At 35.2% G+C, this 20,448-nt stretch overlaps 1 protein-coding gene across 5 annotated transcripts in view; it reads left to right on the top strand.

The window, feature by feature from the left end:
• The window catches only part of ATP2C1 (ATPase secretory pathway Ca2+ transporting 1), a 167,165-nt gene that overhangs the window by 73,403 nt on the left and 73,314 nt on the right, over window positions 1–20,448 (top strand). For all 5 annotated transcript variants that reach the window (XM_039242188.1, XM_039242187.1, XM_039242191.1 and 2 more), the window contains 6 exons: window positions 2,870–2,980; window positions 5,302–5,418; window positions 6,485–6,574; window positions 9,242–9,277; window positions 12,183–12,244; window positions 17,411–17,519. In XM_039242188.1, the coding sequence (XP_039098119.1) occupies window positions 2,870–2,980; window positions 5,302–5,418; window positions 6,485–6,574; window positions 9,242–9,277; window positions 12,183–12,244; window positions 17,411–17,519 (525 nt within the window). The remainder of the gene's footprint in view (window positions 1–2,869; window positions 2,981–5,301; window positions 5,419–6,484; window positions 6,575–9,241; window positions 9,278–12,182; window positions 12,245–17,410; window positions 17,520–20,448) is intronic.

The raw sequence follows: 20,448 nt of genomic DNA, 5'->3' as shown, positions 1-20,448 counted from the left end.
TGCCCCCCCCCCCCATAAAATAAAGCACCTCCTCCCTTACTTATCTCTCTGGAGCATTTATTGATTATATGTCTAAAGACTGAATAAGTAAGTGAATACTGCTGGCCTTCTTTCAGTAGTCTTTCTTTAGTACTTCATTTTGTCTTGGTCCCTCCCCTTTCCTGGGAACTTTGCACATTCTTTTCCCTCTGTTCTTTCATTCATTCCCTTAGGCAGCCTCTTGTCTTTCAGTTCTATAAGCATCACTTCCTCATGAAAACTTCCCTGTCCTGATTACAGCCTCTGTGTAAGCTCTTATGCCCCTGGATGACTTCTCCTTCGTAGTTGCATTCATTTGCAGTTTTGCACTTATTTGTGCTGTTCTTTGATAACATTTGTCCTCTTCATCCTCCCTCCTCCCTGTCAAGTGGTTTTTGCTCATTGTTAACACTAAGGGCCTACCACAGTCAGATTCTCAATAAATGCAGTGTTGAGAGAGTAAGTGAATAAACAAATTATTCTTATCAGCCATAGAAGTAACGATCCATTTGAACTACTAAATATAACATTTGCTTAAAAAGAAAATAGGATTAAAATTCAATAATTTCCATAATTGTAGGTTGAAATAGAATCCAGTAAGCATAAATATAGATGAAATTGCTGCCTTTGGCCAAGAATTTTGTGCTATAGCCCTCTATTTCCTATATCCTTTCAGTGAAATCTGTTCTTATCACATGGCTGTGTAGCCTTTGCCAGAACACATCCAGTGCTCTTCATTCTAACTCCAGAAGTTGGTTGGCTATAAACTCACCCTTTGGTCTTGGTGTTTCCCTCTTTCACATGGCAGTCTGCCTTTCATATATTTAGAGAGTTATCATTATGTCTCTTCAGTGTCTTACCCATTTTTAAGTGAAACAGTCTCACTTTATTCTGTTGAGATTTTTCAAGTCTTTTGGGCCTATGGAATGTTCCTGAAGGGTTTTATGTAGAGCGTATTCCAGCATGGACCCTATCTTATGTAACAACTACCAAAGAATTACTTTAAAAAGATTTTATGAGAAAGGCTCTTGTACCATATGTTGGTTCCTTGAGATGGAAATTTCTAAGATATCAATGATAGAAAAGTATATTTTAATAGAAAGATTATTACAAATCTAACTTTTATTCACCACAGTTGGTCATTTAGTTCTGTATTGAGGCAATTGTACTACTGAATATACATGTAAATATTAAATACTTTTTGGAGAAAAATGGCTATTTTAGCACTTATTACTAGTGGGTCAGGTGCTTTATTAATTTTATATATGAAGAAACTGAGGTACAGCAATCTTAGAAATAAAAGATGTTATTAATCTCATTGACACCACAGATAATGTAAATATATTTGATCCTTTTTAATTTTGCTATTAACATCTCACAAGATAAAATAACCACATCACACTGTTTTAGTTCTCATTGTTTTAAGAGTCCAGTCATTTTTGCAGGGTTTTCTCTGGTGTTTAATATAGGGATGGTTCAATGAAATCATTCCCTTGTCCTACTTTGTTTTATAGATTTGGACATTTAGTGGTTCTAAAACGTGTGGAACTTTTATGAAATTTCCAGTTTTTTCTCTAAGGTTTAAAATTTCTTAATTATATAAAAATATGCTTTAAATAATTTTATGACTTTGATTTGTATGAAAATAAAAACATTCAGCAGTGCCTTTTAATAAACGAAATTAGAAAACATATATTTGGTTGTTCCAGAACTCAGTTACACTGAGTGAATACTTTTTTCTACAGCTGTTTACTGTTTTTTGGAATAAGTGTAAAGATTTTTTTTTTTAATGTATACAGACCTATATAATGACAGCACACAGGCCTTTATTATTATTATCTTAAAGCCACAGAAACTTAAATTATGTTTTTTTGATCAGTCACATTTGTTGTCTTAAAGAAGTGTTGTGTTAAAAAGTTTGGGGGGAAATATTTTATCCTAAAAACATGGATTATCCAAGGTTGAAAACATTCCATCTGAAAGCTTTAAGACTCTGTCTTGGCAATAAGATGATCACTTCACTTTCAGTATTTTAATCAGTGGAAGTGTAGCAACTGAAATTTCTCTTTGCTAAAGTTTCACTTCTGTCTCACTTTCTCCTACTTATTCAAAACTTTTTGTCTATTAAGAATCTGTCAGTTTAGGATCCAAGACAAGTCTGGATTGAGGATTTATTTCTGGAAGTGTGTGAAATAAAAACTTTTCTCTAGATACTTGCTTATGAAGCTGCATCAAGTAGGTACCATGGTTACCACCATCTCTGTGATTTTCTCTGCTGTTCACAGCCCCTTCACTAAACTGTGCAGCCTCTGCTTGTCTAGTCTCTTTTCTTTGTTTTTCTGCTAGTTTGGGAATAGATTTTTAAGTCTGACTTGCTGTCCTGGTGCTTATGTAGAGTAGATAGGTGTTTTTCTGAACAGTTAAGAAACAGGCTCCTCACAGGAGTAGTTAAAATGGAGAAAGCTTAGCTGTTCTCTGTCTTTGGTGTTAAACATAATGAGTTTAGAGGATTATGACTACATGTAATTATTAGGATCTGAGAGACGGGACATCTGTTTTACTTTTTACTCATTACATTGGTGTAAAAATAGCATCTTTTTTATTTAATGTGAAAATTATTTTGTGTTATAGCTGACAGTGGTGGCTTCATTTTTGAAATGTGCTTTCTGGAAAAATTGCACATGATTAATATAAAATTATCTTATTAGAACTAGATACTTGTTATTCTGAAAATGTTTGTTTTGTAACTGGAAACTAAGTTTCTGTGAACATTTGGATTTTCATTTATTCTAGACTGCATTTGAATTTTTTTTGTATATTCAAATATTTTTCCTTTGGTTTTATTTGCTAGGTTGCACGTTTTCAAAAAATTCCTAATGCTGAAAATGAGACAATGATTCCTGTATTGACATCAAAAAAAGCAAGTGAATTACCAGTTAGTGAAGTTGCAAGCATTCTCCAAGTAAGTATTTGGTGGGGAGGAAAGGAGTAGATAGTAAAATCAGTCCCTTAGACTCTATTGATAAGTGCTGCCCAACAGAATTTTCTGTGATGAAATAAATATGGTATTCTACACTGTTCGAACAGTAATTAGTAGTTAAACATGATTACTGAGTACTGGAAGTGTGGACATTTAGATAAGGAACTAAATTTAATTTAATTTAATTTTTATTCATTAAAATTTAAATGGCTGCATGTATCTAGTGTTTACCTGGTTGGACAGTGCAGCTCTAGGTCATTAACATTGTTAGAAACTGTTAGTGCTGTGTAAGGATTAGCTGAATTAGTAAAATAATCAATTATTAACATAAGCAGAGTTAGGAGTTTATCATTTTTTTAATAAGTGTTTTCTGAAGTTAAATAAAAGCCAAGTACATGATAAGAACTGCAAGTAAATTCCATCTCTTAATTGCTTATGTAATTTCATCTCTTCCTAGTTTTAAAAAGCACAGTCTAATGTAACATAATACGGTTTTTAATTTTTCCTTCATAATTCATGTATTTTCATGATGGCATTAAAAACATTGGATATCCATTTTTTGGGGGTTTTTTTTGGTTGTACTTGTACTGTTTTAAAACCATTTATTTTAAATATTTTTAAGTGTTGCAAGACTCCATTATTAAACTCTATTATAAACCTTTTGGCCTGAGAAACTGATTATTTTAGGGATGAAAGTAATTTTATTTCTTAATGATAGCTATGATAATAAATTGTGAGAGACAGTGACTCTTCTAAGGTTCCCAGACCCAATTCCAACATGGTGGGGGGGGGGGCGGGTTCTCCCACACATAACACCAGGCAATTCTTGGACACCGAAGAATTCAACTCAGTTCTGACAATATCTACTACCCAGAAATAACATTAGATTCCATACGTTGAGTTCAGCCCTAGGACACTGCCTCTCACTCCTGACTTCAGAAGTCAGTCACAGACCCCAGGCTGTAACCTATGATCTTGACCTACCCACTAAAGGTTAGAGGTTCTTCCTTAGGTTTATTTAATTTGCTAGAGTGGTTCACAGAGCTCAGGGAAACACTTAGGTTTACCAGTTTATTAAAGGGATATGATGAAGGATAGAAATCAAGAGCCAGATGAAGACACATGTAGGTTTGGTATGAGGAAAGAGCCTAGAGCTTCCATGCCCTCTCCAGGTGTGTCACTCACCCCAGTCTCCATGTCACCAATCTGGGAGCTCCCTAAACCCAGTCCTTTCGGGCTTTTATGGAGGCTTCATTTCTTAGTCATGATTGGCTAAGTCATTCACCCTTGGCTGATTCAACCTCCATCTGGTCTCTCTTCCCCAGAGGTTGAGGGCGGATAGTGGTGGGGGTTCCAGGACTGAAATTTGTAACTTTCTAGTCACATGGCTTGTTCTCTTGGCTACCAGCTGCTGCTCTTAGATGGGGTTCAGAAGTGACCTTCATTAACATAACAAAAGACACCTTTATTACCATCATTGTAGGAAATTCCTAGGGTTTTAGGAGCTGAGAGTCAGCAACCCTAGAGGAAGACTAGATACAAATGAGAAATATGTTTTGGTCATTCAGATGTGTATATACTTCTTATAAATCACAATATCACAGTGACTGAAGACTGTAGGTAGTGTTCATAGAACATGATCATTTTCAGTAATTTAGGAACCACAAATTACCTGTTCAAAATAATACAGTCCAAGAGCAAAAAGTAATACCAACCTGAGGGTTTTGTTAGGCTCAGAAAACAAGAAAGGCAGTTAATGTCCTTTGAATGTTTTAGAAAATAAAGCAAAGAAAATTCATTAAATGTATGGATATTTTTTTTTTCTATAAGTTATGTGGCTGGTTTTTGCTATTCCCCCTTTCCCAGAGAGAAGCATAAATTTTTTATTTACTAAACTTTACCTTGTGACTTACATAGTTTTTTAAAGTGCTAATATAATGTATGTTACTTGTACTTCAGTAAACTTTTTTTTTATCAAGGTGTAATTTATGTGAAATACAGTGTACCCATATTAAATGAACAGTTTGCATTTTGACAAAAGTAGTAACCACCACCAGAATTAAGATATGGAACACTATCATCACTCCTAGAAGTTCCGTCAGGTCCCTCAGCAGTTAATCTTTCTAGAGTAGATTTTGTTTTTGGCCTCAAACAATCACTGATAATGCTTTCTGTTACAACAGATTAGCTTTGACTGTTGTAGAAGTTCTTATAAATGTGGACATACAATATGTACGCTTGTGTTTTTCTTCTTTTGCCCTCTGCTATCATTTTCAGTAACTTATATATGTAAAATCTAATAGGCTGATCTTCAGAATGGTCTAAACAAATGTGAAGTAAGTCACAGGCGAGCCTTCCATGGCTGGAATGAGTTTGATATCAGTGAAGATGAGCCACTATGGAAGAAGTATATTTCTCAGGTGAGGTTTTTTTTTATTTCCTCCTCTGCTGTGTAACTTTTTACAGATTTCTGCTTTATACTTGTTTTATTATAAGGAATGCTAATATTTTTTAAAGTAATGTGGCCATTTGTGAATGCTTAAAAAATTGCTAAAGCCTGGTCCCTATGCCCAGGGATTCTGATTTAATTGGTCTGGTGTAAACCTGGGTATTTGTTAGAAGTTCTTCACATGATTCTGATGTGAAGTGGATTTGGAACCACTGTGTGCCAGGGAATGGGGCTATATAGGGAGTGGGAAGTGATGGCATCTGACCTCAGAGCTGTGGTATCTAGGGGCTGGGATGAATTCTTTGTAGCCTAGTTACTTTGCAGTTTTGATAGTGATTGGCACCACTTCATCAGGGGAAGAACTTCTGGCAACAGAGCTCTGACGTTTTTGAGGTGGCTTTGGTGCTTGGTCATTTAAATGCTGCCTGGTTGGTCCATGTGGTTCTGTTTCTTTAGGTACTGTTGGCTCTTCTAGATAGATACCAGGAAAACCAGCGTTGGGAGAATCTTCAGCTTCTGTGGAGTGGATCTCAATTGTTTACTTTTAACTTGCCAAGGGGTTATTCCTGGGGCATGTGGGTCAGCCGCAGAATTGTAATCTATGCTAATTTATTAAGTATAGGAATGTCTGATTCTCATAATTTAGGTGTTCTACCAGTGTTAACTTATATCTTTATCTTAAAAATAATTTTTCACTTATTTTAGCCTCGGTAGAAATTCAAACCAGCTATATTTATTAAAATAATTTACTAAAAATACAAGTATACTATAAGGAATTGGTAAATTCTTAGTTCTAAGTATTTATATTTAATTTTCTTCTGAAAGAGAACTGTTACCAAGTGGTGACTTTTAAATGTAGTTAAGTGTAAATACTTTTTTTGTTAATTGAAGAGACATATATAAAATCTCATTCACATGTAGACTCTCGTAATTTTCTAACCATGCCTCAGTAGTTTATTTTTATAAGCTTTTGTTGCAATGGAATGCAACTACCATTCATGCAAAACTGTTGAATTGCTGTTTGTTTTCATTTTCAGTTTAAAAATCCCCTTATTATGCTGCTTCTGGCTTCTGCAGTCATCAGTGTTTTAATGCATCAGTTTGATGATGCTGTCAGTATCACCGTGGTAAGAAAAAATATGTATATTTTTAAACTACTGGATAATCATTTAAATTAGGATTGGCTTTTATTTTGGAAAGTGAATTGAGAAATGATTTAATGTTTCTTCAGGTTTTTTTGTTAATATCCAAATTCTGCTTTTCATTGCAGTAATCTCAAGTAATACTCAAGGTCTGTGATGGGCATGCATGAGAATTAATTTAACAACCTTCTAATTTTACAGATATAAAATATAGTAAATTTCTCGTTACAATTTCAATTTTTACTTTCTAAATGAGAATGTTTTGACTAATTGTGAGCTAAAGTCTGACGATTATGAAATTAAAAATATTACTTAACATGAACATTGTATTTACTATGTAAGATTTTATTCTTTCTGGCTAAGCTATTCTAGCTTTCACTGAGTTTCCTCTTCTTTTTTTTCTCATCCTCTGTTTTATGGTAGTATAAAAATTTATAACAAGTACAAGCATTGATTAAAGCCAACATGTTTGTGCTTAAGAACACAGTAGAAATTAATATAGGGCTGCAGTTCTTTTTTTTTTTTTTTTAAATGTTTGTTTATTTGAGAGTGAGCAGGAGAGGGGCAGAGATAGAGAATCCCAAGCAGGCTCTGCAGTGTCAGCACAGAGCCCGATGTGAGGCTCAATCCCATGAACCATGAGATCATGACCTGAGCTGAAATCCACGAGTTGGGCACTTAATTGACCAAGCCACCCTGGTGCCTCTAGAGCTGTAATTCTTGAACTCTTGCTTGTGGACTCCCAGGGATCTCTGAGGCCCTATCAGGGAGCATGCAAGGTCATAACTGTTTTCATAATACTAAAACATTTTTGCTACAGATATTTGCATCATTGGTGCAAAAGCAATGACAAATAAAACTGTTAAGCATGTTGGCTCAAGTCAAAACAATGGCACCAAACTGTACTAGTAGTCATTGTTTTCTTTCATTGTTTCTCTTAGTATTTTGATAAAAACAGTAAAAATTAATTTCATTAAATCTTGGTACTTGAGTACATACATACCTTTTGAATATTCTATGTAATAGAATGGGAAATATGCATAAAGGACTTATGTATATTGAAGTACAGTGGTTGTGTCAAGGAAGGGCATTTGTGGTGAGCTGAACAAGACTTTTATTAGAAAGAATGAATGACAGACAAACTATGGTTATTTTTTAATTTTTAATTTTTATTTATTTTGAGAGAGACAGCATGAGTGGGAGGGAGGGGAAAACAGGAGGAGAGAAAGAATCCCAAGTAGTTTCTGCGCTGCCAGTGCTGAGTCCCATGCGGGGCTCGAACTCATGAAACCACAAGATCATGACCTTAGCCAAAACCGAGCTGGAAATTTAACCGACTGAGCCACCCAGGCACCTTGACCAACTGTGGTTATTAAAACTTAGATAACTGGCATATTTTTTTAAGGAAAATGAGTGAAATGAACCTGTCATTTCAAGAAAACAACTGATAGCATTTATTACCAGTGATAAAATTTAAGCATTCAAGTAATAGTTAGATGGCTTCCTGGTATTTAGGACTATTCTAATGAGATCAGTAGTGATTTCAATGAATATGATTTTTTTCTACTATTATGAAATGTGTCAACACTTGAAAGATTTGAATAACAAGGTGAATCAGTATTTTCTAAATGACTAATGCGAGATGTTACAATATTTTCAGTGATAAAAGATCCATTCTAACTGCAAAATAGATCAATAGATTTTACTATCACAGATTATGAAAAGGTCATTGAAGTAGTTTAGATTCTACATTGCAAATTACTTCTGAGTAACTAACACTTGTTTAATTTGGGTATAGTACCTAAGAGGAATTTCCTTAGTCATCTGAAAAAGCTTTTAAAATACTCCTTCCCTTTCCAACAATATCTGTATGAGGCTGGGTTTTCTTCATATAGTTCAGCCTAACCAACATATAATAATAGATTGAATGCAGAAGCAAATATGAGAGTGTAGCTTTTAAAAAAATTATTTTTTAAGATTAAAAAAATTTTTTTATTCAATGCTTTATCTATTTTTGAGAGAGAGAGACAGAGTGTGAGTGGGGGAGGGTGAGAGAGAGAGGAAGACAGAATCTGAAACAGGCTCCAAGCTGTCAGCACAAAGTCCCATGTGGGGCTCAAACCCACGAACCATGAGATCATGAACTGAGCTGATGTCGGACGCTTAACCGACTGAGCCACCCAGATGCCCCTAGTTTTGTATTTAGGCAGACATTAAAGTAGAAAAATTGAAAACACTTCACTTTTTTCAGAAATTTTTCATAAAAAATGTTATATGTGTTAACGTGATAGGTTTATTACTTTTTAGATGAATTAATAAGGAGAAATTAAAACTGAACAATTGACAAAATATTGATTATGGTAAATATCAATAGATTATAACCTACATAAACAAAAGCTGGCCTTCAGTTTGTAAGAGCATATGCGGATCTTGAGATCAAATTTGAGAAGCTGTCCTAGGGAAGGCAAGCCACTATCAGCTGTTAGTCTTTTCTTCCAAGGCAAAGTTGTGATTTCTTTCCCAGTTGATTTACATCTCTTAGAGTCTGGTTTCTGAGGACTGTGGACAGAGTTAGAAAAATAAAACACCATGAACAGTTATTTCTGAAATTAAAATGTCTGATTTAAAAGGTGGTTTCTTTGTTTTGTTTAGGCAATACTTATCGTCGTTACAGTTGCCTTTGTTCAGGTGAGTAGGTAGACTATTTTGTCAACATGATAATGGTATTTTAGTTAATTGCTTAAAAAAAGCAAGGTGGCTTATGGTAAAATCTTTTGTTATTGAGAGATGGTAATATAGGGCAGAACAATTTATTGTTTTTGAAATGATTTCAGAAACTGTCAACTCATTCTCCAAGGAAATTTGTGGGACTAACTGTTGTAATTTAGATAGTAGCATGAAGAAAGTGTAGTTTTTTTTATTTGATAGAGTTAACAGTAACTGAAGCAGATGGAAACATAGAGCACAGTAATAGAAATAAAATCTAGCAACAATTTTAAAAACTCTTTCCAATTAAAAAATTGGGCCAGGGTTTAAATTCCTCATTTCCTCCACAGAAAGAACATTCTGATCTGGATCAAACTTCCTATTCAGCATAGACATTGAAATAGTAAATAAAACATACGATGAAGAGCCTCTTTTAAAAGTGAATGTGAATAATGTGGAGATGATGTCAAAATTTTTATTGTAAGTGTAGGCGGGATAAAAATGTAGACTTTTATGTTTAATATCTGATAACTTCATTTTTTAGAACAGTGTTGGCAAGTCTCATTAACTAAAAGTTTTAAAGCATAGTTAGAGGATTAGAATAGAAGAATTAGTTTAGGGAAAAATGTAATATATGACATTCAAGTTCATGTTGTTTTGAATCTTAAGACTATATTTTAAGTGACTGTGGTTATTTTCCTATCTATGGTTAATTCCTTGGGTATTTCCTATCATTATCCAAGCTTCCTATGGCAATCTCTAATTTCATAAGTTCTTAGTTTTATAGTAACTGACTGGAAAAGTCATTTGGAATTAGATTATCTGCAGTAAATTTGTGAGCTCCATCAGTGGACCATCACGGATTCTGTTTCCAGGGAATCTTTTTGCTTAGAACAGACAAAAATTGTCGTGGGGGAGGTGGAGCTAGTTAGTCTAGCAGAAGTATTCCAGGCTGGGTGTCATTCAAGGCAGCTCTTCATTCAGCCGTGTGGGTGCTACTATCCACTTGACCAATAACCAGAACCTTTTGCATCTTTAATAACATTTAAGAAGGATGGAGTGACTTTCTTCAGAAGGGTTCCTACGGTATTATTGCTATACTGTAGTAGGTTGTTCTGTTGGTACACAGAAAACGCCTACCTCGAAAACCCCCACAAAATTGCGATTTTAACATAGTGTGCAATTTTCCACAAATATAGTGCATTATACACTGTGAATACAATGGCAGAAACTATCCACTAATATCTCTGTGATAGGTTCATTTGATGGAAAACTCCAGAAAGAATCCAAACCGTATATGACAAGCCCAGTTTCATTACACAGATATGAGCCTTTTATCCAAATGTGCCTTGAAACCAACAAAATATTGTATAAACAGCAGTTAAAAACCTTCTCTAAGAAGATCCTATTTGTTGCCAGTTAAACTTGTTATATATAGTGCTTTGTCAGAAAACTACCAAAATTCTATCTGAAATTGTTAATTTTATATCTTTAGTATTTGTGTTTTTATCTGTTTTCTAGGAGAGTGCTTTTATGTTTTTATTTTTCCCTATCTTTTTCAAATCTTTATTTCTCACCCCATTATATACCCATTATAATTTACAGCCTTGAAAATAGCCAGTTGTTTTATATAGTCGTACATTGATGCCACCTTGATAATAAATTTAAAATATAACTTTTAAGTGTTCAATTAGAGATGGCTGTCAGATTTTTGGTGATGTGTTAAATGGTCATTTTGATATAGAAGTATCTCTGTAGTTGTCGAGAGTAAAGTCTAAGTCTGAAAAGGGAAGTAAAGATTGGGCAGCTTCTAGGTCCTTTATTATTAGGATCTAGAATTGGTGTTTTCTAGTCTTCTGTGAAATGTTTGGGTAAAACTTTCAAATTCCTTAATATCCTTGTTATGGTTGGGGGAGCAGTGTCTCATAATTTTCATATTTATAGACTTACCTTATAGTTTGTTTCTCTTGTCTAGGTGAATACTGATTTAATTCTCAGTTATTCTTATACAGCTTTGCATTTTCTATTTGGAAAAGTTTGTGATGGGTGTAAAGTTTTGATTAGGATTAGCAGTGTAGTCATTTCAGAGTACTTTCCTTTTCCCTTCTTAAACTTGGATCAAAAGATTGGTGTGCTTAGTGCAGACAGAAGACAAAAATAGCAGTGATGTTGGGTGAAGCAAGTCTGCCTATGGAAACATGGACTAAATAGTATGGTGAGGAGAGGTATGTCTCTGACTCTCAGCTTTGATTATATGGCTAGAGGAAGGCTGAAGCACCGCAGGGTAAGGGCTCCTGAGAATGTCCTTTTGCAGATAATTCATGGTGATGGCTATCAGAGCAATGCCAGCCACAGCTAACTCTTATGCAACAGATATTCGTTCTAAGCAAACTTACTCCATAAATCTTTGCAGATAGCATGGGTTTAAATCCTCAAAACAGATGTTGCTTGCAGTTAATTGTCTTTGGCTTCTTTAGTCATTAAACACTAAAAGCAAAATTATCTTAATCCTGAGGCTCAATGATCTTAACTTTTAATGACTGAAAGTTATATACTCTTTATATACAATATACACACTAATGAGTGTTGTTCATTTTCTTATAAACTGCCCTTGGTTTCACATTGAATATTAATATATAAAATTGGGAATATTTAATTATCAAAATTGTTTGGTCACTCTAATTTAACATTTAGTAAGGAACAAGCTTTTATGTGTTAGGAATATAAGTGCAAGTAAAGGAAAAGATAAGAACTGGGAGAAGTTTTTAAAAAATGAGATTAATATTTACTTAAGTCTAACATGGAACATGTACATAGGAACATATGTATTTGCATTTCTTTATAAATGTTTTCTTTTAATATTATGTTCTTTTTTTTTTATAAATAGGAATATCGTTCAGAAAAATCTCTTGAAGAACTGAGTAAACTTATGCCACCAGAATGCCATTGGTATGATCCTTGTTTCTGATATGGATTTCTACTTTTTCTTTTAATTAAAAATTTTTAAAAATGTTTATTTATATTTGAGAGAGAGAGAATACACAAGTGGGGTAGGGACAGAGAGGGGGGGGAGATGCAGAATTTGAAACAGGCTCCAGGCTCTGAGCTGTCAGCACAGTGCTGGAAGCAACACTCAAACCCGTAAACTGAGATATGACCTGAACTGAAGTTGGATGCTTAACTGGCTGAAACACCCTGGTGGCCCCCCCCCCTTTTTTTTTGAAGTATAATTAGCATACAGTGTTATATTAGTTTCAGGTGACAATATAATGACTCAGCAGTTTTATACATTACTCAGGACTTATCAGTATAAGTTACTTTTAATCCCCTTTATCTATTTCACCCTTAACTCCACCCATCTCCTCTCTGGCGGTCACCACTTGTTATCAGTATTTAAGAGTCTGTTTTTCTTTTCTTTTTGTCACTTTTTTCTTTGTTCATCAGTTTTGCTTCTTGAATTCCACATGGTATTTGGAAATCATATGGTATTTGTCTTTCTCTGACTTAATTCACTTAGCATTATATCCTCTAGATCCATCCATATTCCAAATGGTGAGATCTCATTCTTTTTTATGACTAATATTTCAGTGTGTGTGTGTGTGTGTGTGTGTGTGTGTGTGTGTACATACCACATCTTCTTTATCCATTCATCTGTGGATAGACACTTGGGTTGCTTCCTTGTCTTGGCTACTGCAAATAATGCAGTAAACACAGGGGTGCATATATCTTTTTGAATTAGTGTTTTCATTTTATTTGGGTATATACCTAGTAGTAGAATTACTAGATCATATGGTAGTTCTATTTTTTAATTTTTTGAGGAACCTCCGTACTGTTTTCCACAGTGGCAGCACCAGTTTGCATTTCCACTAACAGTATATGAGGTTCCTTCTTCTCTACATGCTCACCAACACTTGTTTCTTACCTTTTTGATTGTAGCCATTCTCATGGATGTAAAGTGATTTCTTATTGTGGGTTTTTTTTAACTTTATTTATTTATTTTGAGCAAGAGCAAGAATGGGTGTATGAGTGGATGGGGGAGGAGAAGAGAAAGATGGAAAGAGAGAGAAAATCCCAAGCAGGCTCCATGCTGCCAGTGCAGATCCCAGCATGGGGCCCAAACCCATGAAACATAAGGTCACGACTTGAGCCAAAATCAAGAGTCAGACGCTTAACTGACTGAACCACTGAGGCCCCCCACTTCTTGTGGCTTTGATTTGCATTTCCCTGATAATTAACGATATTAAGCATCTTTTCATGTGTCTCTTGTCATCTGTTCCTTCTTTGGAAAACTGTTCAGCTCTTCTGCCCATTTTATTTAGTTCTTCTGCCCATTTTTAGTTGGATCATTTGTGGGGTTTTTTTTTGGTGTTGATGTGTATAAGTTCTTTATATATTTTGGATATTGACCCCTTATTGGATATGTTATTTGCAAAATCTTCTCCATTCAGTAGGTTGCTGTTTTGTGTTTTTGCTATGCATAAGCTGCTTATTTTGTTGTAGTTCTGATAGTTAATTTTTGCTGTTGTTTCCCTTGCTTGAGGAAACATATTTAGAACAGTATTTCTATGGCAGAGGTCAAAGAAATTTCTGCTTGTGTTTTCTTCTAGGAGTTTTATAGTTTTAGGTCTTATATTTAGGTCTTTAATCCATTTTGAGTTTATTTTTGTTTATGGTATAAGAAAGTAGTCTAGTTTCATTCTTTTGCATGTAGCTCTCCAGTCCTAATACCCATTTGTTGAAGAGACTGTCTTTTCTGCATTTTATCTTCTTGCCTCTTTTGTTGTAGATTAATTGACCATATAAGTGTGGGTTTATTTCTGGGCTTTCTATCCTGTGCCATTGATCTATGTGTCTTTGTCTTCCCATTTGTATTATCATCAGTTTCTTTCATCAGTGTGTTACACTATTTAGAGTATAGGTCTTTCACCTCTATAGTTAAGTTTATTCCTAGGTATTTTATTCTTTTTGGTGCACTTGTAAATGGTATTGTTTTCTGTTTCTACTATTTCCTTATTAGTGTATAGAAATGCAACGTATTTCTGTATATTAACTTTGTATCTTGTGCCTTGGCTAAATTCATTGTCACTTCCAGTAGGTTTTCTAAAATGTTTATTTATTTGTTTTGAGAGAGAGCACACAAGCAGGGGATGGACAGAGAGAGAGGGAGAGGGAGAGAGAGAATCCCAAGCAGGCTCTGTGTTGTGAGCATGGAGCCTGACATGGGGCTGGATCCTACCAACTATGAGATGATGACCTAAGATAAAGTCAAGATTTGGATGCTTAACTGACTGAGCCACCCAGGCGCTCCAAGTTCCAGTAGTTTTTGGGTGGAATCTCTACGGTTTTCTGTATGTAGTAACGTGTCACCTGCAAATAGTGACATTGTATTTCCTCCTTACCAGTTTGGATGCCTTTTGTTTCTTTTTCTTGTCTGATTGCTGTGGTTAGACCTTTCAGTACTGTGTTGAATAAAAGTGATGAGAGTGGATATCCTTGTCTTCTTGATCTTAGAGGAAAAGATCTCAGTTTTTCATATATGGCCTTTGTTAATGTTAATGTATCTTTCCTGTAAACCTCCTTTGTTGAGTTTTTGTCATGAGTAGGTGTACTTTGTTAAGTGCTTTTTCTGCATCTGTTGTGAGATCATTATTTGGTTCTTATCCTTTCTCTTGTTAATGTGATATATCATGTTGATTGGTTTGGAAACACTCTTGCATCCCTGGAATAAATCCCACTTGATTGTGGTGAGGGCTATTTTTTAAAAAATTTTTTAACATTTATTCGTTTTTGAGAGACAGAGTGCAAGCAGAGGAGTATCGGAGAGAGAGGGAGACACAGAATCCGAAGCAGGCTGCAGGCTTTCATCATTTAGCACAGAGCTGGATGTGGGGCTCAAACCCACGAACTGTGAGATCATGACCTGAGCCGAAGTCAGATGTGTAACGACTGAGCCACCCAGGCGCCCCTGTGGTGAAGGCTATTTTTAATGTGTTTGGTTTGCTTATATTTTGTTGAGGATCTTTACATCTGTGTTCATCAGAGATATTAGCCTGTAGTTTTTGTTTTTTTGTAGCGTCTTTATCTGGTTTCAGTGTCAGGATAATGCTGACCTCATAGAATGAATTTGAAAGTTTTTCTTCCTCTTCTGTTTTTGTGATTGTTTGAGAAGAATGGGTATTAACTCTTCTTTATTTATTTATTTATTTTTATTTAAAAAAATTTTTTTTTTAATGTTTTATTTATTTCTAGCAGAGAGAGACAGCGTGAGCAGGGGAGGGTCTGAGAGACAGAGAGAGAGACTCACAGACTCTGAAACAGGCTCCAGGCTCTGAGCTGGCAGTCAGCACAGAGCCCAACGCGGGGCTCAAACCCACGAACCGCGAGATCATGACCATGAGCGAAAGTCGGATGCTTAACCGACTAAGCCACCCGGGCGCCCCTAACTCTTCTTTATTTAAAGAAAATTTTTAAAATGTTTTATTTATTCTTGAGAGAGAGAGAGAGAGAGAGAGAGAGCACGCATGAGCAAGGGAGGGGCAGAGCAAGAGAGGGACACAGAATCCGAAGCAGACTCCAGCCTCTGAGCTGTCAGCACAAAGCCTGATGTGAGGCTTGAACTCTCAAGCTGTGAGATCACGACCTGAGCCAAAGTCAGATGCTCAACTGACTGAGCCACCCAAGCGCCCCTTAACTTTTCTTTAAATGCTTGGTAGAATTCCCCTGTGAAGACATCTGGTCCTGGATTTTTATTTGTTGGGAATGTTTTGATTTCTGATTCAGTTTCATTATTAGTAATCATCTGTTCAGATTTTCTTTGTTTTTGATTCAGTCCTGGATGGTTATCTGTTTCCAAGAGTTTATCCATTTCTTCAAAGGTTCTGTGTGTCCAAGGCATTTATCCATTTCTTCAACGTTGTCTGGTTTTCTTCCTGAGGAATCTGGCTAAAGGTTTTATCAATTTTGTTGATCTTCTCAAAGAACTGGTACCTGGTTTTATTGATCTGTTCTATTGATTTTTTAGTCTCCATTTAATTTATTTCTACTCTAATCTTTATTATTCTGTTTCTTCTCTTGGCTCTAGGCTTTGCACTTCTTTTTCCAGCTTCTTTAGGTGTAAAGTTTATTTGAGATTTTTCTTGTTTCTTGAGATAGGCCCATATTGCTATAAACTTCCCTCATAGAACAATTTTTGCTACGTCTCAAAGATTGTAGACCTTTTTTTTTTTTTTTTAGAAAATCAGCAAGGAAACAGTGGCTTTGAATGACACATTAGACCAGATGGACCTACTGATATATTCAGAACATTCCCTCCAAAAATAGTGGATTGCACATTTTTTTTCAAGTGCACATGTAACATTCTTCAGAATAGATCATATGTTAGGCCACAAAACAAGCCTCAATAAAAAAGATTAAAATCATATTATGCATGTTTTCTGACCACAACGGTCTAAAACTAGATATCAGTCATAAGAAAAAATCTGGAAAGAACACAAATACTTGGTAGCTACATGACATGCTACTAAAGAATGAATGGGCCTACCAAAATATCAAAGAGGAAATAAACTACATGGAAACAAATGGTAGTGGATTTTCACTCTTAGAAAGTGAATGTGAGTAGTATAGTAGACATTTTGGCACCAGATTTATCTGACAATAAGGTAGAAATGGTTAACTTAATATGAAAACTTCATGTTCTGTTCACTGAAGAAAGTTGTAATATTACAACTTTAAAGTTCTAATGTTGAGATTCTTGAGACATGGATTTATTAAACAGGGTTTTTGTGTGTGTGTGTGTGTGACTGTGCTAAGCACTGTCATGGGTGCAATGATGCACAGTCAGATCCAGATGAATAAGAATATGGTTTCAGTTTTCACATTTTACATTTGGACAATAACTGGGCCTTTTTTTCTAGTGGATTTTTTTTTGTCATGTGAACATCTTAATTACCAAGAGTAGAAAAATAATTATTTTCTTGGTTTCTTATATTTGACTTACTTTCTTTGAAGTGGTAGTGCTACAACATATTTTTCTTTAGGCAAGCCCACTAGAATTATTTTATATAAGTGGCATGGCTTTCTTTTTTCAGCCATGGTTGTTTCTGTTTCATGTTGCAGTGTGCGTGAAGGAAAATTGGAACATACGCTTGCTCGAGACTTGGTTCCAGGTGATACAGTTTACCTTTCTGTTGGGGACAGAGTTCCTGCTGACTTACGTTTGTTTGAGGTAAGTTTGGTGTTTTAATTTCTTTGGGCTGCTGTAACCAAATACTGTGGACTGGGTTGCTTATAAACAACAGAAAATTATTTCTCGTAGTTCTGGAGTCTGGGAAATCCAAGATCAGTGGGCCAGCCTAGTTGCATTCTGGGTGAGGGTCATCTTTCTGGTTCATAGCTTGTGCTTTCTCTCGGTCCTCATGGTGGCAGGGGTTAGGGAGTTCTCTGCAGTCTCTTTTATAAGAACACTAATCGCATTCATTAGAGCTCCACCCTCATTATTTTAGCACATCTGAAAAGTCACACCTCCTAATACCTCATGTTTGAGAGTTAGTATTTCAATATATAAAGTTGGGGAGGGATATTACAGATACTCAAACTACAGTATTTGGTGATCTGTGTGTGAGCAGAGAACATACTTGGATGTAGATTAAAGGGTAGATATTAGTAGTTAGATATTAGTAGTTATAAGAATTCATAGTTGGGGCACCTGGGAGTGTCTGACCCTTGATTTTGGCTCCAGTCATGATGCATGTGTTGTGGGATTGAGTCCTGTGTCTGATTCTGCTTAAGATTCTCTTTCTTTATCTCTCTCTCCCTTTCCCCTTCTATGTCCCTCCCCGCCATGCTCTCTTTCAAAAAAAAAAAAAAGTTAATACATAGTTAATTTGAACATTTATTTTTCAAGTTTAAAAAGTGACATCTATAATATGTTTTCTTAAAATACATTTATTTGTCTTAACCACAGAATCTTTTCAGGTGTCCATTAGTGAATCCACCTGTTCTTTATAGAAATGTGTGTTAGGCCTTGTGGGAGACACACAGATGATGTAATGAATTCTTGTGATCAGGGAGTCTACTATTTGTGTACATAAACCATTCACCATAAAATAAGATAGAACCTGGCAAGTGACTAAGAGAAGTACAAAGAATGGAGTGTGAAAATTTAGAGAAAGAAACAGTTACTTCTGATTTCAGTGAAGTGAGATAATGCTTCAGACAGTATGACTTAGGTGGTGAAAATTGAAGGGTAGTACTGGCCAGAGATGAAGAAGACAATGAAGCAACAGTATTCAGATCACTGGGAAGGTCCCAGTGTGTAGTACCAGGCTAGAATATGTTAAGGGTAAAAAATGTAGGGTGGAATCAGATTCAGGGGACCTTGGATGCAAAGCTCTACTTCAGATTTTATTGATTAGGAATTAGCTTTCAAGATATAATGCAGCCAGCAAATACTCTTACCCTTAATCTGGCCACAGTGTGTAGAATAGATTGACGGGCTGTAAAGTGGAGTTCAGCACCTAGTTTAAGAGGCCTTTAAGGCCCATTAGCATGACAGTCTCATCCAGTTTTAGAATTAACAGGCTGTTCATGAACATCTATAGAGCTAGCTGTCAGTCTTTGAGTACTTACATTGTCCCCAAATTTGAGTGTTCTCAGAGGTTATGAAAGCCTGAAGAACCTTTTTGAACTATAGTAAGAACAGACTTCATTTAATCCTGAAGTAATGGCCTTTTTTTTTCAAATACTTAAAAATTTCCTTAGAAAGATAGCAGACTGCTTTAATTGGTGAGTGGAAATAATTGATAATACAGCAAATATTGGGAATGTTATTAATTTTGCTTCATTTCTGCCCTTAGTTTATCTTTTTATGTTACATCTTTTTTTTACTCATTTCTTCTCTCTCTTTTATCCTTAATACCTAGTTTGTGACAAGACCTTGGAATATTTTTCCTTAGAAATATGATAGGCCTATCATTTGATATAAATCATTTTCCCTTTCCCCAAAGGGCCCTAATTTGAATTTGTGGAGTTTGTGTCCAGAAGCAGTGGAGTGCTTCTCTTCCAGTTTAGAAGCAGACCTCCTCAGTAGGATAGTCTGAAGATGGTGTTTCCCAACGTTTTAACATTCTGAGTGGTGTAATCACATAGAAACTTCAAAACACCATTTGACATCATAAAGTATTTTAGGGTTTTTATGTAAATAAAGGTTAATTGATCTGAGAATTAATTATTTCACAGTTCATTTGCAAATAGGAAAAAACTAGTCAGAGTTCTATATTAGTATGCATGTTATCCAGATAAACTCAGCAAATATACCTTAAAGACTTACTGTGAGTTCAGTAAGGGAATTTTTGACCTTTTTAAAGCTTGATATAGTAACAGTTGAAAGCATGCGCTTTGTGAAGTAATTTATTGTTAACTGTTTTCCCCCAATCTGTCAGCTTTTCAGACACTTCCATTAGCACATGTTTTATTTGTCAGTGCTATAGTTAGGTTGACTTTCTTCTAGTTAATTCATGTTTACATATATAGTTGAACATTTCTGAATCCCTTTATCACTTTTCTGCCCTATTCAATTTCCCTATAATCTTAGTACCTCAAGCAGACTTTTACAACAACTTTTACAGTAGATGGAGATAACTTTCTTAAAAGAGAAACTTTTTGTGTTGCTTCTAGATTTAAACATAGTATACTATAATATTGCATACTATAATAAGGCTGTTAAGGTCAATCCTTCTGGACACAGAGGCTTTTTTTGGAATTAAGTTGGCTTTTTGGAGTGTTATTTGCTGAATTTGGCTATGGTGATCTTTGGATGATTTTTTAAGGCTAGCTGGTCATTTGATGTTCTTATATGAAATAAGCTCTTCGTTAAGATTTAAAGGAAACCAAAAACTAAGTTACCTTTGAGATATTATTAATTTCTCAAAATAAAAACTGTCAATTTCACATAGAAAAAGCAATCATCTGGTCTTTTACGGTAGAATTCTCTTGTGGATATGATCTAAGCCTGAGGTTGCCATTTTAGCATTGTCATGCTGCAACTCTAGGGTTCCTGTTAAATTTTGATGGTTTAGATTTTGACTATAAATCTTGCCTGGGCATTCAGTTGCATCTGGTCTGCATGTTCAGTGAGTTGACTGTTCTCTTATCTA

This window comes from Hyaena hyaena, unplaced genomic scaffold (genome assembly GCF_003009895.1).
Source record: "Hyaena hyaena isolate Hyena2069 unplaced genomic scaffold, ASM300989v1 scaffold_210, whole genome shotgun sequence".
NCBI classification, from domain to species: domain Eukaryota; kingdom Metazoa; phylum Chordata; class Mammalia; order Carnivora; family Hyaenidae; genus Hyaena; species Hyaena hyaena.
This window is presented reverse-complemented; position numbering and strand designations above follow the sequence as displayed.